A 22,699-nucleotide genomic window follows, 5' to 3' on the forward strand; every position below is an offset into this window, starting at 1 on the left:
CTCAGCCATGAAAAACACAAGTTGTTGTGGATGGATAATTTCAGTAGTTTTTTTTTTTAAATGTAGTAACTTTTTTTGATGTTTTCCTTTCCTTTGTAGACAGCAAGTGCACATCCCACATGACACAAAAAATGCTAGTTCTCCTGAAAAACCACCACGGCTCTCGTATGAACTGTACACATATTTGAGACTTAAATCTTGTTGGGAAAAAAAATAGAGCATAATTTATTCTAGCAATTTCGAGTTGAGACAAGTGATGTGACAATGAAGTAATGATGAATGTAATGACATTTAAAAAGACATGTGTGTCTTCTGCGTATCATAGTCATAGATCTTTAATTATATTTTGAGTGGCAGAGCTTCCATCAAAATAAAAAGAATTGGAGAATAGCTACTTATAGTCAAATAAAGTAGCAGAAATGACAAAAGACAGCATTTTAAATTATGGATGCAAAATGAGGATAAGTTAACTTGGAAAGTTGATGGAAGATTCCTTTGACCTACATGTGTCAAACTCGAGGCACGGGGACTAATCTGGCCCATCAGAGCTTCTTATGTGGCCCTCTAGACTCCATTGGGACACATAAATAGAGCAATTGTTTGCTTAAATATTATTTTATCAATCAAATTAAAGCAGCTTTTATTTTTATACAATCAAATTACATCAGTCCCTCGAGTTTTTTTGCAATGGCAAATTCACGCTAAATCAGCAGACCCTTACACGTTTTTGCGCTAATGCATAATCGTGAGTTTATTGCATACTTAGAAAAATATTAAAGTGATGCTACCTCACAGCTGCAGAGGGCAGTATGTTTTACATCTACTACACTTCTGGCCCACCTTTAATTGATGTCAAATGATAGTTTATCATTGATACAGCAAGTACCAAAAAGTCAGATTTATCATCTAGTGCAAATATTGCAAAAATGTCTTTCAAATATTTCTAAATTAGCTCCTCAAAATTATTGATTTCAATTGCAGAAAATTACGAAAACATTCAGAAAATTCAGGAGCAGCTGGTCAGTGTGAAAAGATGTTCAATATTATTTAATTTTAAGAAGTACCTTATTGAATGCAGACACAGCTATTTATTAATATTTGAACATGTTAATGTTTTTTACCAATACATTCTGGCACAACCAGCCCTTTAAGAATATTCATAAACTTGATGTGGCCCAAAATGAAAATGAATTTAATACCCATGCTCTAACCAATGAATCATCGACACACTATGAACACTTGAATGAGAACAGTTTAATTTAATTTAATAAACAATAGTACAGTAATAAATCTTAATAAATGCTGTTGAAGTAATAAGGTATTTAATTAATTCCGCTGAGGTTTAAACAGTACGTTCAGCACCCTATTTTTGTTTATTCACATATGGCAATGAACATGAAATGCCTTATTGCTAATATTATTTCTATATTCAAGACAAATTGTAGTTTAATCAAACGTATACCGGAAAAAATGTATTGTGTGTGAATGGTTGCCTTGTTTTACTGTACTGACAGTATTTTTGGTGTATTTTGGGAGAGTTAAATCAGAGTACCTTCAGCAGTGACATAGGAGAGCATTGGTGGTGGGAGCAGACTTCCTATAACACATTTTCTGTTTCTACCAGTGCAACTTGTTGGCTGTGCCTCGACATGTGAGCGTGGGGGCTTTGGAACAACCACTTCACAGTTCTTTTTGTTCCCGCACAGAAAGTGCAGTGTTACTGCCCAGAGCTCCACTTGCATGTGACACTCACTACTGCCCACTCGGGGTGCTGTTGAGCAGCTGTTTCTGAACTGATGAACTTTGACTCATCTGCATGAAAAGCCACATATCTCCATCCCCATTTCTGTCTTGGCATTTCTTGAGTACAGTGTGCATACCCCCATCTGTCATAGTGCGTGTTTGTGATATTCTTGCCTGTTTTTGCATTTGCAAACTGCAAGCAGTATTGAATACACCCCTCCTCCTCTTCCTCTTCCTTCGTCACCCTCTTCCAGTCTAGTCCTTCTCTTTGTCACATGTTAACTTGTGGATTGTAACTAAAACTGTTCTTGGAATGCCTTGACATCATTTTGTTCACTTAAATCCCTCTTCCTTTTTGGTTTGATTATTTATTTATCTATTTATTTATTGGTAAACAGAGTTATATCCATTTATTTAATTATCTATTCACTTGGGTCTTAATTTTGAAATACTATTTATTTGCTGTATCTCTATGTATCTTCTAGTTGCATTTTCTTGTATGAACACAAGTCCACCACAGGTTTGAATAACTGTAACAAAAGCTAATGCATACTTACTTGAATGGGATTTTGAGCAAACATGATGGAAGATAAGTCCAACTTTTTAAAATATAGGACTCTTCATTTTCGTTCCTTTTATTGTCCTGCACTCTTTGGTCTCCCTGAACAGTGGTGGCCCAGTTCGTCCACAGAAATAATAGAAAGTGCAGATACATGATCTTACCTCTATTTTCTATAGTTTGGTCATAACACTAAAACAAGCAGCCATGATTTTTTTTTTTTTATCCAGTCTATTGACATCATTTTATCCTGGGCCTCAGAGATGTTTAATGACATGTTTTATGCCATTTTTCTGTACATTGAAGATTCATTGTAAAGTTGCTGCAGTCAATTACACCCATTGGTTGTTCAGCACTAAGTCAGAATATTCAAAAACAAAGTCGGGCAAATGCAATGTTTATTGTTAAAAATTACTTTCTTTTGGACGCTCAAAGGTAAGTCATTGTGTGGTTTAGAGATTCAGTGTGCCGTGTCTAGCCAGCTAAGATGGGGTTGATGTTTTTCCCAGATCCAAGATATAAAATAGAACAGAACTAACTTATGACCAGAGCTTTTTCCTTCTCTACAGCTGTATTTTTCAGTTCATATTAACAGTTCTCAAAATGTCTCAAATACACCTCCTTTTAGAGAGAATAAAAGATTACTGTTCTTGAACAATTTGAACAAGTTAGTTCTTGATCGTTGGTGCTCAGGAACTCTAGATGGCAGTTGATTTTCTTACATTTACCCTGAAAATATTGATACCTACTGAGTACAATCAATGGTACTTGTGCCACAGTTCAAGAAACCTTTGTTTTGTCATTTGGTAGTTTCACACTCACACATTAAACATTTGAAAATAAGATTTTTCGCCAAAAGCCATCCTTCACATACACACAAAAGTAGCACTGAAACTTATCAAGTTCTACCTTTTAATAACTATGTTGCTTGATTGAAATAATAATATTAGTTGGATATGAAACTTAATGACATCTAATGAAGTGATTGCTGGAATAAATCCCTGAAAACTAAAAACTTCTCAAGAACACAAAAACTATTTAAGATTTACATGTAAAGTAGTTATTCCTTCCCAAACATGTTGTATAAGTTCCACTTTCAGACCTCCAACATCTGGCACACTGAATCACTATGCTACAAAGTTGAAAGACAGACAGACAATATGACATTTCAGATGTATTTCCTCTATTTTCTATGCAGAAACTGTTTATAAAACATTGAAGGTTATGCTCAGTCCAAATAGCATTACCTGAGGCTTGTAATGGGAGCTTTGACGAGCAAAAGATTCATAATAATTCTGGAATTTGTCTGCACTCTAACTACTTCAATGTGGCTGATACCAAATTATTTTCACTTTTCAAAATTGTAGCAGGTTTTAATATACGCAAGACGTTCTCTCTTACAATGGCTCCCATTCAGAAGCAAGACCTCAACTGGTATGCTACCATTGTCAGACCAGGTTGAAACCAGTTTATGAGACAGTTCAGACATGGCAAAAAAGAGGGTCCACAACCAGAAACCTTGGAGGGTAATTTTTCCAGCTGTTGCCAGTTTTAAAACATGCTGAGAAGACTTGAGATAGACCCTGGAGTGGTTGTTGAGGGGCTGCAGGGCTCCCGAATGGCAGATAAGAATCCCATTTCATAGAGTCAGAATTAATTTCATGCTCTGCGATGAGCTCTGAGCCAAGGCCTTGGATTGTCAGGCTTTGTTACACATTTAGATTATACCTAGACCCTGCCAGTAGCCAGTCAAAAGCCTTCTCTAAAATTAAAGTGGCAGATTCTAAATCCTCTGTATTTTACCAAACAAGCAGTTTATTCCCCCCACTTACTGTAATTGCAGAAGGTTTTTAGATGTATTGGAATATCTGTGTGAGCCACACCATGGCCATTTGGCATCTCTGGGATTAATTCCGTAATGATCTACAAGAACGAACATCATGTCATTTGAGGTTTCTGACAGAGTCCATATACAGTACAAAGTTGTATTTAGACTGTGATAGAAATAGCATTTGCAATTTGTGTTAATACTTCACATTAATATTGAGTTATAACCATTGTAGTTTTTTGTTAAGAATATTCAATATCTTCTAAATTTCTTTCACTTTGAATTTGAAAGTTGTAGTGAAAAAACCTCCCACATCATATTTGAAAGTCGAAGTGGAGGAAGTAATTGCAGACAAGACCAGTTTGTCTTGTCTTGATAACTTCAAATGAAAGTTTTGAAGCACTTCAAGTGAAGCGTTATCCAAAATACTTATTTTGTGGTTGCATACTTCTAGTATCTTTAATCCTGCCACTGGCCTCCATGGAATATTAAGGATGTGCCCAATCCAGTCTTAAATTGTTATCAAGCATAGAGATGCCTGTGCACTGTGATAACCTCCACCCTGTCAGAATTATAAACCTTTTCTTTGCCACAAAGAATGAGAACGGAGCAATCATTCTTGACGGGGGAGAGTTTGCAAATACAATACAGGCAAAGGAAAGAAGCTGAATGGCTCAAAATCCAGTAAGACCTTAAGTAAATAAGCCCATTGGACACAGAAAAGTGTTTGAAAACTAAGGCTGTGGCCCTGTTTTATTTTTGTGTACTGGAACAGTGTCTTTTTTACCAAGGAAAATGTTTTTCTTTTTGTTTTTTTATAAAACTCTTAGTTTTTTGATTTCAATTTTAAATCTGTTTCTTCTAAAGTGACATTATGCTCACAACATTTTATTAAAGTTTTATAAATTCCATTATATGAGCTTTTTATGTTGTTGATGACATTGTCTTGTGTCTTGGCACTGTCAAAATGGCTGCAGGCTTCTCAGAGACACTTAGACATAGGGCTATGAAATGGGATTTATTTGAGGAAATTGCCAACAAGGAAGGATGTTTCTGTGCTTGGCCAAGTTCACAAGCGTAGAAAATCTTGATAATGAGTTTTCCCCACTGGCTTTCCCTTCTCTCAGTGTTGTGGACCCTCTGGCCCTACAATGCAGTATTAAACAGCACTGGCTACAGCACAGAGCCAACTCTCTCCCTCTTGCTCTCCCCAAAGCGGGTCCAAATCAACTATCAGTGGATACAAATAGCTGTTTACTGTAACTGTAACAAGACTTGATCATAAAATTGATAACATTTTCAGGATGGGAAAGGGTTGCTTCTCCCTGACTCTAGAGTAAGCACACTCTGGAGTCAGGTGCTGTTGGTAAGAAAGTCTTGAAAGTTTTTTTTATTTTATTTTTGGGAGTCAGGTACGTATGATGCAGACAATGCTTGCGATTTACTTTTGTTTGTCTGTCCATGGTATACTGTTTTTTTTTTCTTATGCGCATCTGGTTTTATTTTCCTTTGTTGATGTTTACTCACACCTTGTATTTTTAGAAAGTATTTGTTGTGAATCTTTTGAGTCACTTTGGTTTGAACTAATTTCACGTTAAACTCCTTGATTTTATAACTTATTTCTTTATTGTCCTTTATTGTTGGATGAAAACATATTTATTTCTTCATTTACTTTTTTTATTTAAACTTTTGTGTGGTATGTCCTTGTCTCTAATCATATTTAATTTAGCTTTTATTGCTTTGCTGTCAGAAAATGTAATAATGAACTAGATTTGCTACATCAAGGTGGAAAGAATTGCACAAAGAATAAAATACAAGGGCTAAAATAAATCTTATTTGGTCAGGAAAAACAAAAATGTTAAGAATTTTAAAAGAGGGCATTTTTTTATTTAACATGTTCTCCAAAAGCACTTCAGACACAAAGGTTTACCATGAAATTCTGTGTGATAAATTAGAATGATTCAAACTTTCATTTTAAACTACTTATTTTTTTGTCTAACAATCACAAAAATAAAGTGAACTTCTGAGTTCTTGTTTAAAATAGTGCTAGTCATCCTAAAGACTCTAAATTATTAAATCTGTCATAACTTTTTAGCTGGTAGACTTTTTAGATTTGAAAAAGTACCAAACAATTGACCTATATTTCATAAAATATCATATTTCTGTTAACATATATCTTCACCAAAACCAGTAAGCATAGCTGTCTTGATTCATTATTATGTTTCCATATGGTGGTGTGCATTTTTACCTTTTAATTTGGCATCTCCTTGGTACCTGTTTTTATTTTCATATATTTGTGTTTTGTGTTGATCAGTTTCATTTTAATTATTCCTGTTGTTTTTAATTTGAGTTTAAAATTTTCCTTTTTTCATTTTCTTTATCTCTACCATCTTTTTATTTTTTCGTTTTTCACCCTTCTGCCTTCCCCATCCTCCTCGTCCTCTACCGCCCCGTACCTCCCTTCCTTCCTGTCCTTTCCACCTCACCAGAACCCTCAGCTCCCCCTCAAGAAATTAAGTGCAGCACTACCAGCTCCACCAGCCTTTTGGTAAGTTGGCGCCCCCCACCTTTGAAGAGTCAGAATGGTGATCTGACGGGGTATAGGGTGCGCTACCAAGCGGTGGGCCCTTCAGAAGGGGCCAGCGATGACACAGACCCCATGGAGGAGCTGCCAGTGCCTCCAACCGAAGAGCGGGTGTTGCTGCAGAGACTGGAGAAGTGGACCCAATACCAAATCACAGTGTCCGCCTCAACTGAGATTGGGCCTGGCCCTGAGAGTGAGCCCCTAATCTGTCGGACAGATGAAGATGGTACGTGAGTCTCTTATGTGGAGACTTGGCCTTATCAAGAGACAGAACTTTTCTCTGTTAGCTTAAAATAAGGTTAAACTGCTTTGGCCTCTAACTTGAAGTCACAAGAGTAGGGGTTAAATACACTGCTATGTTCCATTTGTACTCAAGAATCTGAATTTTCAAATCAGGGAAATGAACTGGGACGTTCAGGGGTTGTTGAGTACTTTAAGTCTTAAGGTAAAGCTTAAAATTTTTTACTTTAAGAATTTTTAAATTAAAATTGGTTTGCACATAAAAAAGTGGTTCCTCACCAACCTAAACCTCAAAATCCAGTTTGAGTGTTGTGTAGAAAAATTAAAAAATAAAATAAAAACAGTAAAAGTTGAATGAATATGCTGCGTCTTTGCAACTCCAAATGTTCTTCATTTAGCATACTCCTAGACCTTCTTTTGACAATAATTTATGAATAACTACTGTTATACACACACACACAGACACACATCTACCTAATGTCCACCTCCCAGACATGGAAAAACTCAGCCTGATTTTTTTTTCTACAAGTCTGCTTAACCAGTATGTAGGTTAGGTGACAATGTTATTGGTATTATATTATTAAGCTAACAAACTTAAGTATTTATGTTGTGATACTGTAAAATTTAGCAATCTATGATGCAAGATTATATGTTTATGGCCATGGCAGATTATAGGTTGGTGGTAAAAAAAGCATAAACATAGAATAAAAAAGCTTGGACTGGAAAATTATAAACAATGTTTAGTAAGTACACCAGCAAAAATCTTGAATATGCCACTCAGGCTGCTGAAACAAACTGTTTTTGGTGTGTTAATCCATCCGTTTAACTGGAAAAACATACCCGCTTCACTGTCTCCGGAAAGAAAGGGCAGCTACTGTGCACCTGAATTGATTTTTGATTCTGTTCACTTCCTATCATTTGATACACTTTTATTATTTCCCTGCTCCCTGAAGACCTGCCTTTCGCAATTTGACACCACAACGTGGTTACATGGAATGGAAACAAGCATTTAAAGAAGCTAAAAATAAGTTAATCTGACGAAAGAAGAAAAATCCTAACATGGTAGGATTTTGTTGATCCATTGATCTTACCACAGCACCTGTGACATAGATTCACCTGAATTAGCTTCTACTCTACGTAAACCATTTTATATCTGTCATGTTGATATTTTCTGCGTTTGTCTGGCGTACGTGTTTTTAAATACCGCTATTATTCTGGCAGTTATTAAAAGGCAAATCAAAACTATTTTTGGTGCTGCTTTAATAATGACATCTAACAAGTGTCAGTTAAAGAAATGAGAACTCTGGTTATGAAGGAACCAAAATAGAGGATGGAGTTGCGTTGTGATTTGGAGAATGAAGAAGCGCAAAAGCGTTTGTGGAGAAGCAAGTGGAAGCAGTTTAAGAGGAGGGGTTTTATGCATGGCACATTCATCTCAGAAAATGATATTCCCTGCCACCTGAAGTGGCCTGGATTCAAGGCCTGCCAAAAAGGTCGGTCATTATGAATAAGTGGCAAGGCTTCCCGCCACAAAGAGACATATTGAAAGGGTGGAGGTGACAGGAGTAAGTCGTGAAGGTATATTTGGGATATAGGCTGTATTTTCAGTGTTATTTGTTGGATCTATATTGTTTTGAAATGTGTCTGTAATATTAGTATTTTGGATTTATTTTTTGTTTGTTTGTTTTATAGTTGTGCAAAACGTTTGTCAAAGAAAATATTGCATGTTTATATTCTGATTTTTGTGTTTAAACTGCTTCTTATTTCTAGTTCCTGGAGCTGCACCAAGGAGGGTTGAGGTGGAGGTTCTCAACTCCACAGCTCTGAAAGTGATGTGGCGTTCTGTGACACCTGGAAAGCAAAATGGTCAAATTCGTGGCTACCAAGTTCACTATGTACGTGTTGAAAATGGCGAGTCACGGGGCCTGCCCCTCATCAAGGATGTCATGCTTGCTGATGCCCAGGTATAACCAATAATACATTGTTTTCTCTTTAAAATGTAAATTCCCTCAAAGTATATGTACAATTAGAGATAAAATTGGAAATCAGCTGAGAGAAACTGGCCAAATTTTACCTGAATGGATATATTGTAAATAACTACTATTTACGAGTAATTTATTAATATGCATTGTATATTTACTAATGCATATTTACCACACCAAAATATGAACACCCAGTACTACATTGTCATTTGTTTTACATTTATTTGATATTGGTACCATATTGTTTTACAAGGAATTGTCACACAAACACCTGGCATTAGATTCTTTCCTCTGACGTTTATGTGATTAATTATAACCATCAGAAGGTAGGCTAGAAAGGCATTTTTAAATTAAATGTTGTGAAAGAAATCAGAATTGGATAAAATACCTGATAAAAATCTATGCAGAAATTAGAAATCACCCAACAGACTTTGATCAGTGCATCTATTCTTATAAACAGTTTTGTCTTTATAAATGTCACTGGAGTATGTGGAGCGATATTGGGGATGTTTACCTCTTGGATTACATTTCATGCTGCTGTAATATATTATTTTTCGCCTCAACCCACAACAAGAGCAGTAATCAAATCTTCCCTTATCTTTTCCTACTTTTTCTATTCTGCAGGGAATAAATGCACTATTTCTATTAGGAATAAATGCTCTGCAGCAATAGTGGAAATAAAAAAATTGCATGTACTTGCTTCAAGAAACCAAAGAAAATTTTGATTTTGTTTTTAAAAAATTGAATCAACAAACATTTATTCCTTTTGCAAATCCTTTGACACGGTTGTAGAGGAATCCTGGTAAATCGTGTCTCCTATGCCTAGTTGTAATCATCTAGATACTGTGGACACTGCATCCTGAAAGTCATGACATAATGATGGGAAAATAATGTATGCAGCTCCACTTAGAAACAGACTCAATTGAAACTATTGATCACACTTTATAAAAAAAGAATGGGCAGCTCAATCCAAATAACACCAGCATCACATTAAATTGTTGATTTCCTGAGCTCTGGTAACCTAAATTACATGGTCTTCAACTACGCATATCAGAAATGAGGAGATTCTGTCTAAGGATTACAAAAACCATTCTTATGTTTCTATTTCATTGTAACACTGTAACATACTCTCAGACCTGTACCACTTGGCTTGTTTCAGTTGTCTCCTTTGAGCTTCAAGGAGTGCTTCTTTCTTCTGACCTCCCAAAACTAGTGACCTATTTCTGCTGGCTGCCCATCCTAAACCTCTAAAGCCTCAATCTCTCACAATCCTATTTCCCCCACTTTAGTTTTCCTCTTTCCTTAAAAAAAAAAAAATGCTCTTTTTCTCTCTCTCCTGCACACTCTTCACTTTGGCGGGGGGGGTTAGTGGGAAACGGACGATACGGCTGAATATGTGAGTACAACGTTTTGCCTGAGTGCCTTGTGTTCATGAAACAGTGGCTATTGCATCAACCATGGTGAGGTCCACAATATGCACAAGCCCAACCCTCTTATGTTATTTTGCTAACTGGAAACAATGAGAGGCTTACAAGTTTCACATCAGCTGCCCAATCAGACCTCTTCTACATTATCCTTATATGTCTCTTACAAAAAACAGACAAACTTCCATTAAGAGTTACTCGTCACTATATGCTGGCTGATGCAATATCCACTAGAAAATCTCCTCAGAATGCTAATGCTGCTTGTATCTTGCTGTGTGCAAAAACAGTTGTTTTTTTTTTATTTTTTATTTTCTTTCTTTTTTTTTGCGCGTGTGTGTATTAAATTTGTTAGAATTTGTAGTTTGTGATGTGGTGACTTTGTGTTGCTTTGTATTATTGTGTCACTTTAAGATTCATAAAAATGGTGATCAGTCTCCTACCTGTTCTTGGTTCCTACTGCAAATTCTTATCATGCGGTGTATTAAAGAGTTGTTATTCCTTGAACCCTTACATATTTGTCACATTACAAATACAAGCAGCCTAGAGGCCCATTATATCTGTAGAGAACCTATGGGGAAACACAGCTCAGGTGAGACACTTTGTCAACAAGACAATATTAGTGGTACATTTAACACATCCGGTCCTAAAGAAAGACTAGTAAAAAGAAAGTCATTCTTACATAAGTATGAGGATTAAATGGAAACATGTAAGCAGATTTTTTTTTTTTCAGTAAGACAAGCTAAATGTTTTGCATCTACACTTAGAAACATGGTAGTGGGAAGCATTATGCTGTGGGTTTCCTTTCTTCAGGAAAGCTGGTTATAGTTCATTTGAAAATAGGTGAAGAACTTTGATTTGCACTTTAAAATCTCAGTAAATTAAACAGAAACATAACAAAATGTGGAAAATTACTTTTGGAAAACGCTGTAGACCTACTACAGATGGATTGCCACATTCGATAAATTTCACCCTAATTAAACAAAAAGTAGCTGTAGTACAGAAAAATACTATAACGTATAAAAAGTTCTTATAGCTTATTTACCATTATTGACTTACCCCATCCTCCCTGCCAACCAGCCTGTTAAAAACCTCATTCTGCATTCGTTGAAAACCTTCTCCCTTGAAAGATTCATTAGAATTGATCGGAAGCTTCTCTTTGAAGAAGACTCAAGGAACCGTAATGGCATAGGTAAAAACTGCCAGTGAAAGGCCAGGATGTATTCAGTGGGCATTTATCAAAGTTAAGTTGTTGATCGGAAAATTGCTGAAGGAATAGAAGAGAGAACTACTTTGCATTTACATACATAATGTCTCTTCTCCACCTCTGTGGCTCTGAGGGTTTGCGTAATGGTTTCCCATTACACAGAGCGAATCGTTGCGTATAATGCATGCATCCTCGTGAAAATTAATAAAGAGAACCAGGAGATGCTTGGATTAACATTCAGCACAAGGTGCTTTGAGCTCTACAAAGTGGGGTCAGATCATGAAAAATTCAGAAGAGGTTTTGACATTTTCCTTTTCCCTGTCTATCCCGTGTTCCCCTTAGGAAATGGTCATCGGAGGACTCAAGCCAGACACCACTTACTCCGTCACGGTAGCAGCATACACCACCAAGGGGGATGGAGCACGGAGTAAACCCAAAGTGGTGGTGACCAAAGGGGCAGGTCAGTACGGAAATAAAATTCACAAATTCAGCCTGTGACTAAAGGCTGTTGTCAGAAAGAGATTTTTGATCAGTTTAAGCTATCTCTTAATTTAGTTGTTTTTGTTTTCTTTAACCAAAGCTCATAAAAAATTCAGATTTAGAGCCAAAATCAGACACATTTTTTAACTATTTGGAGCACTGGGAAAAAAAAGACACATTGTGACATTTGAGGGACTTGATTATGTGTCTTTATGAAGGATACGTCATTTTATGAGCTTTAGCTTTAAATTTCTAAAGCTCAAGCTTTAGAAATACATGTGTCTGAGTCAATAGTTCTTTCAATGGCTGTGTTTCATCAGACGCTGACTTGTATTAGTATTTCTTTTATAATTTCAGTCAAGCTCAGAAGACTGTCAGCAAATTTTTAGGAGATCAAGGGCATCGTTTAAGATACTTTGAGATTTCTTCAGACAGATTATGACAGCATGAAAACCCCACTTGGGTCTTTGGTTTCTGCCGTATGAATAAAACATCCAAGGCAAATCTATTAGCGCTACAAAACCTTGTATTCTTAATTTGTCCCCTTGTAACCACTGGTGTGCACAGTTTGTATAAACCACATGTGTTCATTCAGCTAGCATAAACGTAATCTAAATTGTGAAGCTGTATTTTAATCTTGTTTAAGACTGAGGTTGCAGAAGATGCAACCTTATATTGGTGCAACTTAGTACATGCTACACATGTAGGCATGTCCAAACAACATAAGCACACGGACCTCATCCAGGCCTATTTCTTAGTAAGACATTGGACCACTAAATACGTAGATCCCTCTCCTAAAAGCTGGAAAAGGATCTTGTTTGAGGATGCTCAATCCTACTTTTTCCATGGTTGTCTGGTCCTTTTTCTGAGAACAATTTTATTCTTTTTTCATAATTATTATTGATGTTTAAGGAAATTATTTTTTGTTATAAGAAAAGATAAAGGTGAAGAAATAGGGAATGTGAGGAACAGAGAGAATTTTTTTTTCTTTTTGGAAAAAAAAACCTGGTTTCGACCTATCATGTTTTAAGAGATGTTACCTAGTAAATATTAGTGGTCCCTCATGAGAACATTGTAAAATAATTACAGAAATTAATTTGAATATTTTTCCTTTTTCAAGCAATAACGAACCTAAATTCATTCACACTTATAGGAATTTTAGTGCTGTACTAAGATAAAATTTAACAATATCAAGAAATATACTGATTAGACATAGCATAAAAATTTGCCAGATCTCAGTCCAACTTGGGGGATGTGCTTCATGGTCCGGTTCTGATGCTCATAGGTCCGTTGATGGTGCTTTTATTGGCAGGAAGTGGTCATCATTTTTGCATTATGACTGATCTGTGGCTGTGCACTCCAATATGAAATAAACTGTGATGAACTGTGTAGTCTGACACCTTACTATAATAATCAGACTTAGTGTTCTTAGCCATTTCACTACAGTAGCTCATCTGTTCAATCAGACTACACAGGCCAGACTTTGCTTTCCTTGCCTGTAGCCCTGTCACCTGTTCAGAACTGTTTCTTCTTTGGATCCCTTTTGAATAGAAGCCGACCACTGCAGGCACAACAAAACAAGCAGTTTTGGCACTTGCCAAGCTCCCTCACATAATTCCTGCTTTTTACCCACCTCAACTTTGAGAACAAAATGTTCACTTGGTGCCTAATATACTCCACCCACCAACAGGTGCCATGTTGAAGAGATAATCAGTTTTATTCCCTTCACCTGTCATAACTTTGGGCTTGATCAGTGGATGAGACAATTATGTAGTTAAAATTAACCTCTGGGAATTAAATTCCTAGCTGTAAAATTTTAACCAGAAAAAGGAATTTTAAATAACACGTCCAAACCCGTCTCTTCACTGTCATAAAGAGTCAGTTCTTCAATATGTGATGTAAATGCATGAGGTAGTTTATGACCTATTGTACAGCTGTGTAATTTTGAATCACACAAGCGTCTGTACAAGTTATGAAATACCTGTTCAGTTTTTTCTTTTTTCTAAAAAAAATCCCATAAACCCATGCATTTATGGAACACAAATGCCTCTAGGAGTGATGATGTCAAAGCCATTTCCTTTCTTTTGGAGACATAAAGGCCTGAAAGGAATGGAACATCATGAAAAAGAGAACAGGTTTTTGTGTTGCTAAAAAGTCGATTCACATCAGTGGCCATGTCTTTTCATCCTCCAGAACTGGCAACAATAATTTTGTATATGTGAACAAATCTTAATAAAAATCTATCTATGAGATTTTTTAATTTGAAACAACATGATGTCATGTTCTCAGAAAATAAAAAAATAATACAGTATATATATATATATATATATATATATATATATATATACAGTATATACTGTATATCAGTCTAAGCTCTCTATATATGAAGTCTAAGTTCTGTTTGAAAAGTCAACCTGACCAGGGCCAATGGGAGAAAGGTCTCTGTTGCTGCCAAAGACAATGTTTATCATTAAACTGCACATGCAAAGTGCTGGTTAATTAATTAGATTATCTGTTTTGATAACCAGCCTGCATTCTGCTGTATGTTGTTCCCAGCTATTACCATTGCTTTAAGGTCAATGGGTGACACCTATCTGGTTTCAACACCATGACTGTTGGTGTTTTTCTCTGTGTTCTACTCATAGAACCTTTTAGCAGTTCTGAAAATTTAATTGTGCTAACCTTGGCGTATCTTAAAACCAGTAATCAGCCTACAACTATGCCATAGGCTTTACTATGTTTAAAAAGTTGCGTGCACAAGCACAAAACACTTGTTTGCCCACTGGCCACAGCATTGTCATGCGGGGAAGGTGGAGTTTGGATTGTGTTGAGTGAAGAAATGAGTTTATGTTTGTGGGGAGAGAAGTTATTTAAGATACAGACACTTGTGAGTGTGAAGCGATATCGTATAGTCTAGCCCTACCAGGAAGCCAGTAAATGATTATAGAAGTGTTATGTTTTCAGAAAGCAGGAATCTCATCTGGATCATACAGAGCTCTGAATGTACTGCAGTCTCTCAACCTTTTCGCTTTTATTTCAGCTTAGCAAATGTTAGTGATGTAGAAGACATCTGATAGTTTAAGCTGTGTAGGAACAGCAAGTGTGACGGCACAGTGAATTCAAGGGTAATTGGTATATTTTCAGATATTATCCCAGGTGTCCTAGATTTAATTAGAAATTAAAGTAATTTTTCACAATTAAATGTCAGTTACTGTTGCAAGTTTTAAGAACTTCTACATTTTTGCCTAGGGCCACACTAAGTTTTGAAAGAGCTACATCCACAAGTACTGGATTCTGTACCATCACCTTCAACTGCCTTTATGCAGGCTCTTTTATTCTCTATGGCACAAATTGGGTAATCTGGATACCTAGGTTAAAAGCTTAACACATTTTGGCCAGACATCAGACTCTATTCTGGTATCTAAAGCTTGGAAGTAGTTTATCATTGTAGAGCCATTGTAGAGCTTTGGAAGGAAAGAATAGAAGAACAACATGTTCTTCTATTCTAAAGGGAAGATATAAGAATCTGACTCATATCTACTTCTGAGAAATGCGTGCTTATGCTACTGGATTCAGGTTGCAACATGCTTGCAGGCTGTTGACTTAGCAAAGGCCTATAAAATACTGGTTGAAAGGTGGTGCTTTTCGGAATCCATAAAATGCTGCTACAACTCAGTTGAGTTACTTGGAAGAGTCTGTCTGTCAAGTGCATGAATGGTAGACATAAGAGAGGAGGTGATGAGAAGAAAACATTGTTGCCCCTTTCTCAGTCAGTGAGTGAGCGTCAACAGAAAGCTGTTAATTCTGCAGTTTGATGAGAAACGTGCCAGGAGTTCCACATGGAGGGATTGAACCAGGGTGTGTTATGAAATGGACAAAGACAGAGAGATGGGGAGGAGGTTTGGATATAAAAGAATGTGGTGAAGGGTAGCTTAGGGGAAGAAGTGATGAAATGCAGCAAGAAAAGGGTAAAGAAGAAAAGGACAATCAAGGTGTCCAGAAATCCCAGAATCACTCATGTACCTTCACCCTCACACACAAACATATCAAGCTCCTCATATCCCTGTGGGTCCTCTTTGCAGCTGATTGCTCCCTGTCCCTAGTCACCTTCATCATCCCTCATTCACTCATTTTTCTTCTCCTCTCCATGCCCTTGCTCTCTTATCATCACCCTGTGGCACCACACACATACACACAGCTTGAACAATCCCTGGCTTCCACCTCCCCTCCCGACACCAATCTGCTGGCTCAGTGCCCCTGATCCCTCTCCCCTACAAGGCATTAGGCCACAGTTTTGAATGTACAAATAATAAAACTGTCGCTGGGGTTACAAAGGCTGCAAAGGATACACACAGCAGCCTGTTGATTTTCAAAGAGAAGCAAAAAAAAAAAAAAAAGAAAATGGAAAATGCACCCATGATATCATCCCAGGATCATTATCTCTGATTCCATTTTCTTGATTAACTGCAAGCATGAAGGCAGAGTGGGCTTTTAAATGACACTAAGCTGATCTGTAGCATGTAGCCAAGAAGTATTAGTAGGATTCGTTTCACCCAATATGCAACACTTGTGCCTTTCCCTTATGGGCAAAAGCTCTGCTGACAATCCACCATCTAACCCACCCACTCCCATTTCCTTCTAGCAACCGTCTATAGAAAGGCTCCAATTATCAAACACAAACGACTAATAAGGCAAGAGAAAGTGGATTGTAAAAAGCAGAATGTGCTGTGTGTGTTTGTACGTGCATAGATGCAGAAAAATGGATAGTGGCAACTTGGAAAAACATAAACAGAAAACGTGAGAGTTCATACACTATTACAGCAAATGCATTTCATGTAAGATGCAACGAGAAAAGTCTATATATGTCACTTACCTTCAATGTAAAGTGGAGAACAAAACTGTCACATCCATCGGTGGGGCTCCTAAAACTGCTAATGAAATATTTTCTATGCAGAGAATATTTCACTGTAGTTAAATCAAAATTAGAGTTCTATTTAGCTTATTCAGCTTGACAAATTCATAAAGACCTCATACAATTGCTGCAAACCTACTTTATCAATTCTTTTGGCAAGCTTTGTGAATGATAAATACACCATCACTTCACCAAATCAAATTAAATTTTATAAAGTAAATAAACTATTGCCTATGCTGTGTTACTCAATCACTCAGCAGCTCTAGGGGTTGGCTTTGTGAAGTACTGCATGTCTTTAAATGCAGTCTGCTTTCATGCTGCAGACGGGAATGTAGCAAAACAACCTTTTGGTGTTTTGTAGATTAATGATAATTGCAATTCTTTCATTGTGGATGATTATTCGTCTGTTTTTCACTTTTCTGTGATTGGATAAAGTTAACATTTGCAATAGCTCCTTAAATGCACCAGTTTCTGCTTAATTCAGCCATTAACCAATTTGTATCTCCATTTCATAGCTGTATCTTTCATGTAATTCTTCTTACTTTATTTAGTATCCATTAGAAAAACAGCAATCTCCAAAAGTACAAAATGCAGAAGAATATATTTTTTCTGTTCTCAAGGTTTTTTTAATGGTGCATTACAATGTTGTCTGTATGCTTTCTATAATTCATACTACGCCTTAGTCCTCTGAATCAGCCATCACATAATTATCCTCCAGTTTCCCTCAGGGAGCTTGAGGGCCAGTTCTGTGGAAGAAGAGGAAGAAAGTATAATAATATTCACTTCTAAAACAATTGCCACTTTCCTAAATCCTTTTCAAAATAGTCTGGAAAGATTCCTGAGGTCTGAGAGCAAAACATATGTGTCCGAAATGTTAATATGACTTGTTTTGTCTCTACCTTCTGTCTGTTCAAAGACACAGAGAAATGGCAAGTTATTGAAAATAGATTCAAGGTAGCCCCTATTTACGCTGAGATGTGGCTTTAGAACAAATCAGCCACACTTGTCTCTCCTAAAACTTTTACAGCTGGTGAGCACTTGCAGGCTTCTTTTAAATCCTGCTACCTCTGTCTGAGTGATTGGGCCTTTAAAAACAGGATTTGGATGAGTTGTCATCCGTAAGAGCAGCAAAACTGGGCTGCCCTGAGCAATGGAGTTTGGGCCCCTGAGTAGAGCAGACATTTTACAAGTAAAAAGATGACAACAGTTAAAAGAGGAACTGTTCTTTGTTTAAATCTTTAGTGATGTTTGCAGTTCTGAGATTCTGTTAGCTAAAGCATCTATGTAACATTAAATGATAATGGGAACAGCGATCACTCTTGAAATTTATCACTGCTGAGGATCTTCCACATCACCATACTAGACAAGCTTACTCAGTTGTGTTAACTGATAAATACTTTGAATTATAACTGTGAATGTAGCTTTAGTCTCTGTGATCTTTTAACATTAATAATTGAGAATGTTTGAACTTGTGTTTCCTATAATCACATATGCAGAAAACATAATACAAACATGCTTTATGAATCATGCAAAATATGCAGTTTAGCTTTGCTTTGCAACATTAAAAACAAAAAGCATAAATATGCCATTTGAAAATGTTAGTGTATTAATGACAGCTGATCTACCGCAGTATTCTGTTTTGTGTCGGTCTATGACTTAAAACCTATTGACGAAAAATATCAACTATTTAGTAATCATTACGCTTGAAGTTTTGTCTGTTGAGTTAATTTAGTAACATCTCTACAAATGGTATTAAAGCTTGTATAAATGGAAGAGTAAGATTTTTCTCCATTACTTTTTTTGCACAGTGCCTGGTCCGCCGTATCTGTCAGTAGCTCAAGATTCAAAGACTTCAGCTGTTGTTCACTGGGATCCTCCAGACCTGATAAATGGAATGGACCTGCAGGGATACCGTCTTCAGTTTGGCCGGAAAGATGTCTCCCCTCTGGCCACACTGGAGTTTGCTCCCCATGAAAGGCAGTATTTTGTGGGCAACATTCACCGGGGTGCCACTTATCTCTTTAAGATCTCCGCCAAAAGCAGAGGGGGCTTTGGGGAAGAGGCTGTGGCAGAACTCGCTGTTCCTGAAAATACCCCTGGGGGATACCCTCAAATTAACGAGGGCTCAATGGTAACATGCTGCTCAGTGCAGCTGTCCTGGTCTCCACCAGTGCTGGCAGAGAGGAATGGGGTCATCACAGAGTACACTCTGGCTTATAAAGAAGCCGGAACAAGAGAAGCGCCACAAGAACTCCGTTTACCTCCCCACCAGTCTAGCTTTGAGCTCAACAGTCTCAAACCGAACTCTGCATATGATGTGAAAATACGTGCCCACACCAGTATAGGTCCAGGGCCCTACAGCCCGCCCATCCAGTATCGGACCATGGCCATTGATATAACAGGTAGGGCTTGCCTGTTTCTTTTCAAACCCTGATGCAGGGGGTTGGAAATTGACTCAAAATATGGTTCACGTTTACCAAAATAAAAAAAGAAAATATCCAACCAACTTCTTCAACCAACTTGACCACTCTTCCAAAAATGATTGGTATTTAATTAGCTTTCCCTGGATTACTTACATCACTAACCCAAACCAGGTAAAAATGAAAGTCAGTAAGTTACAGTCAGTCATATTGAGAAAGTGGAGAGCAGCCTAGAATTTTTAAGGTAAGTGTTGCTGGTCAGACACTCCTGTCGGTCCTTGCAGCCTTTTGTTGAGCACATTCACGCCGCTTATGCCGTCTCACTTCCCAGTTTTCAAAAAAGGTAGGACTTCAGTCAAATCCAGTCACAGTAACTGCGTGTTTGGGGTGTTCAGGACTACACAACTATGACTACAACTTGACTTTATTTTAATTTTGGGTTAGATACTTTTTTTTCTTTCTTAACATCCTTCTTCTCCCAAAGCTCCCTTCCTCTTTTCCCTTTCCTTTGTCCCTTAACAGGATAGCTTGTGGCATGGCATCTCACAGATGCACTGCTCAGGACTGTTGGCATGCAGTGTATTGGGTCTGTCTCAGTGTCTGTGTGGCAGCACATTGGCAGTGCCAACTCAAACTCTGCAACACTGTAGGGATAGTTGGCATTGGGTGTTTTACAAGGGTCAATTGTTAATCAAGTGGTCATGGTTCAAAGTCAGTGGTGAGATGGTTTGGCACTCCCAATGATGGCTAGCCAAAGGGCGTACACTTGTGCTCCATTTGCTGTCAATGAGTCTTACGTGCTATGTGTGTTAACCAGTGGCATTCCCCTTCTCCCAGCCAATCACAGATCACCGTTGCATTCACTCTTTAACCCAGAGGAACATTGCAGGGGAGGAGCAGCTTTTGTTTTAGAGCCGAACTTATTCATTTATTCCTCTTTTTTGTCTCTATTTGTTTGATTTACTGTTCGATCTGTTTTTTTCTTTTCTCACATTTGTCTTGTCAACAGATGTCCCAAAGAATTTTACTGTTAAGTGGGCCACCAAGACAACAATAGTCCTTGGGTGGAAGTTTTCAGACAGAGGATCACCATACAAATGCATGGTGAGCTTAAAAAGATATGCCAAGTAGAGTCCTTGGAATAAACTAAATTTGAACCTGTACAATGTTTTTATATGATTGTTTGACTGTCATTCATATTTTGAAAAAAAAATCTAATTTTAAGAACACAATTCTTAATTTCTCTGTTACCTATTTATTTACCAGTTTATACGGCTATGTTCTAAAAGTTAAAATTTTAATATGTTGAAATCTAGATTGAGTATAACGGGCAAAAGATGGACGTGGATGCTAGGAAGTTGAAGGCATACATCACTGGGCTCAGACACAGCGTTACCTATAAATTTGGGGTGAAATGCCAAGAAGGCCTGGAGGGTGAACCCAGGCATCGTGTGACAGCCAGTACGGCACCCTTAATTCAGATCAAGAAACCCAAACTGGATATCTACGCTGAGGCTGAGAACAAGCTCACTCTGTCTTTTCCATCATTCAACAGTGGGGATGTCAAGTGAGTATAGAACAATATGTTGGTATTGCCTACTATACCAGTAGGCACTACATCACAGCCTTCTTATGGGTAGTGCACATATTAGTAAAAAAATTCTTAAGTCTTGCAGTTAGTTAGAACTAAGTAATGAAGAAAAAACTTTACACCTTCAGATGTTTACTTTCCTGCTACATTTGCAGGAACTTCTATGTGGTTGTGGTGCCTCTTAAAAGAACATCAGGAACAGTTAAAAACTTGAAGAATCCTGATGAGATGGACATAGAAGAGGTAAGATCTTTTAAAGATATTAGGTTTCTTAAAATGTAGTAAATCTTCCACAGTAGAGAAGGACACAGGGTTGCACTGGAGAAATCACATGATATGTATGCCGGGTAGGAAGAAACTCTTCTCCACAGAGGAATCTTGTGTTTTCTCTTAGAGATTCTGTGTTTGTCGAATCAATGGTTGTAAATGCGAGCAGTGTTGTAAACACCATTTACCAGAGTGGGCACAGGCATTAGAACATCTCAGCAATGCAAATGTATCCCCCATAGCAGGCAGAAGACAGAATTATGCAGTCTTCTCCAACTCTTCCCATAGCTGGGGGTCACCTTTGGTGCTAAATCAACGACAACCATTCCTTTTGGAATTGGGATTACCCACATTCCCCATGGTTTGTGCCCGCAGTCTGAACAGAATGCAGAAGGTTGAATGTTTCTTTCTTTTCTTCCGAATGCCATGTAGCTTCTTTAGTTGGCATTGCATTTTATTTTATTCACAAGCAGTTTCATCTACTGAAGACACTCAAGTAATTTGTTGAAGAATAACTAAATTAATCTTACAAAATTATTTATTTTTTATCATTCTTTAACTGACAATATCATGTACAGTTAAGCCTAAGGTTATTCATATCGCTGGTAAATTTAGTTTTAAAGTTATATTTTAATTTTACTAACATGTTTCTTCTGACTGAAAGCATTATCAGTATTTTGGTGTGACTTTGCCACAGTTCTCACTTAAATCAGTGGAGAGATTCAAATATTAGGCAAATGGAAAGGAAGCATTACAACCTCAAACATGTGCAACTCAGTACAAATGTTAAATCATCAAGATACCAGAAGAAACAAAAAAACTGGTCAGTAATTGAATGTTGCAGTACCAAAACAGATGTTCTCACTGGTTATTTGGAAGGGTATGTGCAATTACTATTTTTTTAAATAAAATAAAATTAGAAAAAGCTAAATTGAAATTTATTTAGTTCTTATTTTAAATGGCCCTATTATCTTATGAGTAATGCCTACCATTTTGATTTTCAAAATGTATGTGGTTCATGAAATATATATATATATATATATATATATATATATATATATATATATATATATATATATATATATATATATATACTGTATATATAATTTCAGAAAGATTTTAAGCCAGAATGAAAACACATCCTTAATAAATCCAAATAATTTGAGACATATGTAGGATTTGCAATATGGAAAGAAAAATGTGAATGAGATGAACTAATACCATCTTAACTTTGAACAGCTACTGAGGGATGTGATCTCAAAGCGCCGTTCGCGGCGTCAGCTGGCTCAACTGGACCAGCGGAGTGCCTACATTACAGCCTGCTTCAAGAAGCTGCCCTCCACCTTCACAGTGGGATATGACCACCCCCAGAGCAGCTGTGAGAATAAGCCCCTCGAACCTGGTCAGGAATATGTCTTCTTCCTGCTGGCTGAACTCAACTCCACTGTGGGGGTGAGTTTCAGGT

At 37.2% G+C, this 22,699-nt stretch overlaps 1 protein-coding gene across 16 annotated transcripts in view; it reads left to right on the forward strand.

The window, feature by feature from the left end:
* ptprsa (protein tyrosine phosphatase receptor type Sa) overlaps positions 1–22,699 on the forward strand; it is a 259,420-nt gene that overhangs the window by 189,110 nt on the left and 47,611 nt on the right. For 8 of the 16 annotated variants that reach the window (XM_032572235.1, XM_032572242.1, XM_032572238.1 and 5 more), the window contains 9 exons: positions 6,620–6,940; positions 8,725–8,918; positions 10,306–10,332; positions 11,907–12,024; positions 18,765–19,358; positions 20,386–20,480; positions 20,693–20,943; positions 21,123–21,210; positions 22,474–22,686. In XM_032572235.1, the coding sequence (XP_032428126.1) occupies positions 6,620–6,940; positions 8,725–8,918; positions 10,306–10,332; positions 11,907–12,024; positions 18,765–19,358; positions 20,386–20,480; positions 20,693–20,943; positions 21,123–21,210; positions 22,474–22,686 (1,901 nt within the window). The remainder of the gene's footprint in view (positions 1–6,619; positions 6,941–8,724; positions 8,919–10,305; positions 10,333–11,906; positions 12,025–18,764; positions 19,359–20,385; positions 20,481–20,692; positions 20,944–21,122; positions 21,211–22,473; positions 22,687–22,699) is intronic. The other 8 variants (XM_032572246.1, XM_032572247.1, XM_032572250.1 and 5 more) reach the window with 3 other exon arrangements.

This window comes from Xiphophorus hellerii, chromosome 9 (genome assembly GCF_003331165.1).
Source record: "Xiphophorus hellerii strain 12219 chromosome 9, Xiphophorus_hellerii-4.1, whole genome shotgun sequence".
Lineage (NCBI taxonomy): Eukaryota > Metazoa > Chordata > Actinopteri > Cyprinodontiformes > Poeciliidae > Xiphophorus > Xiphophorus hellerii.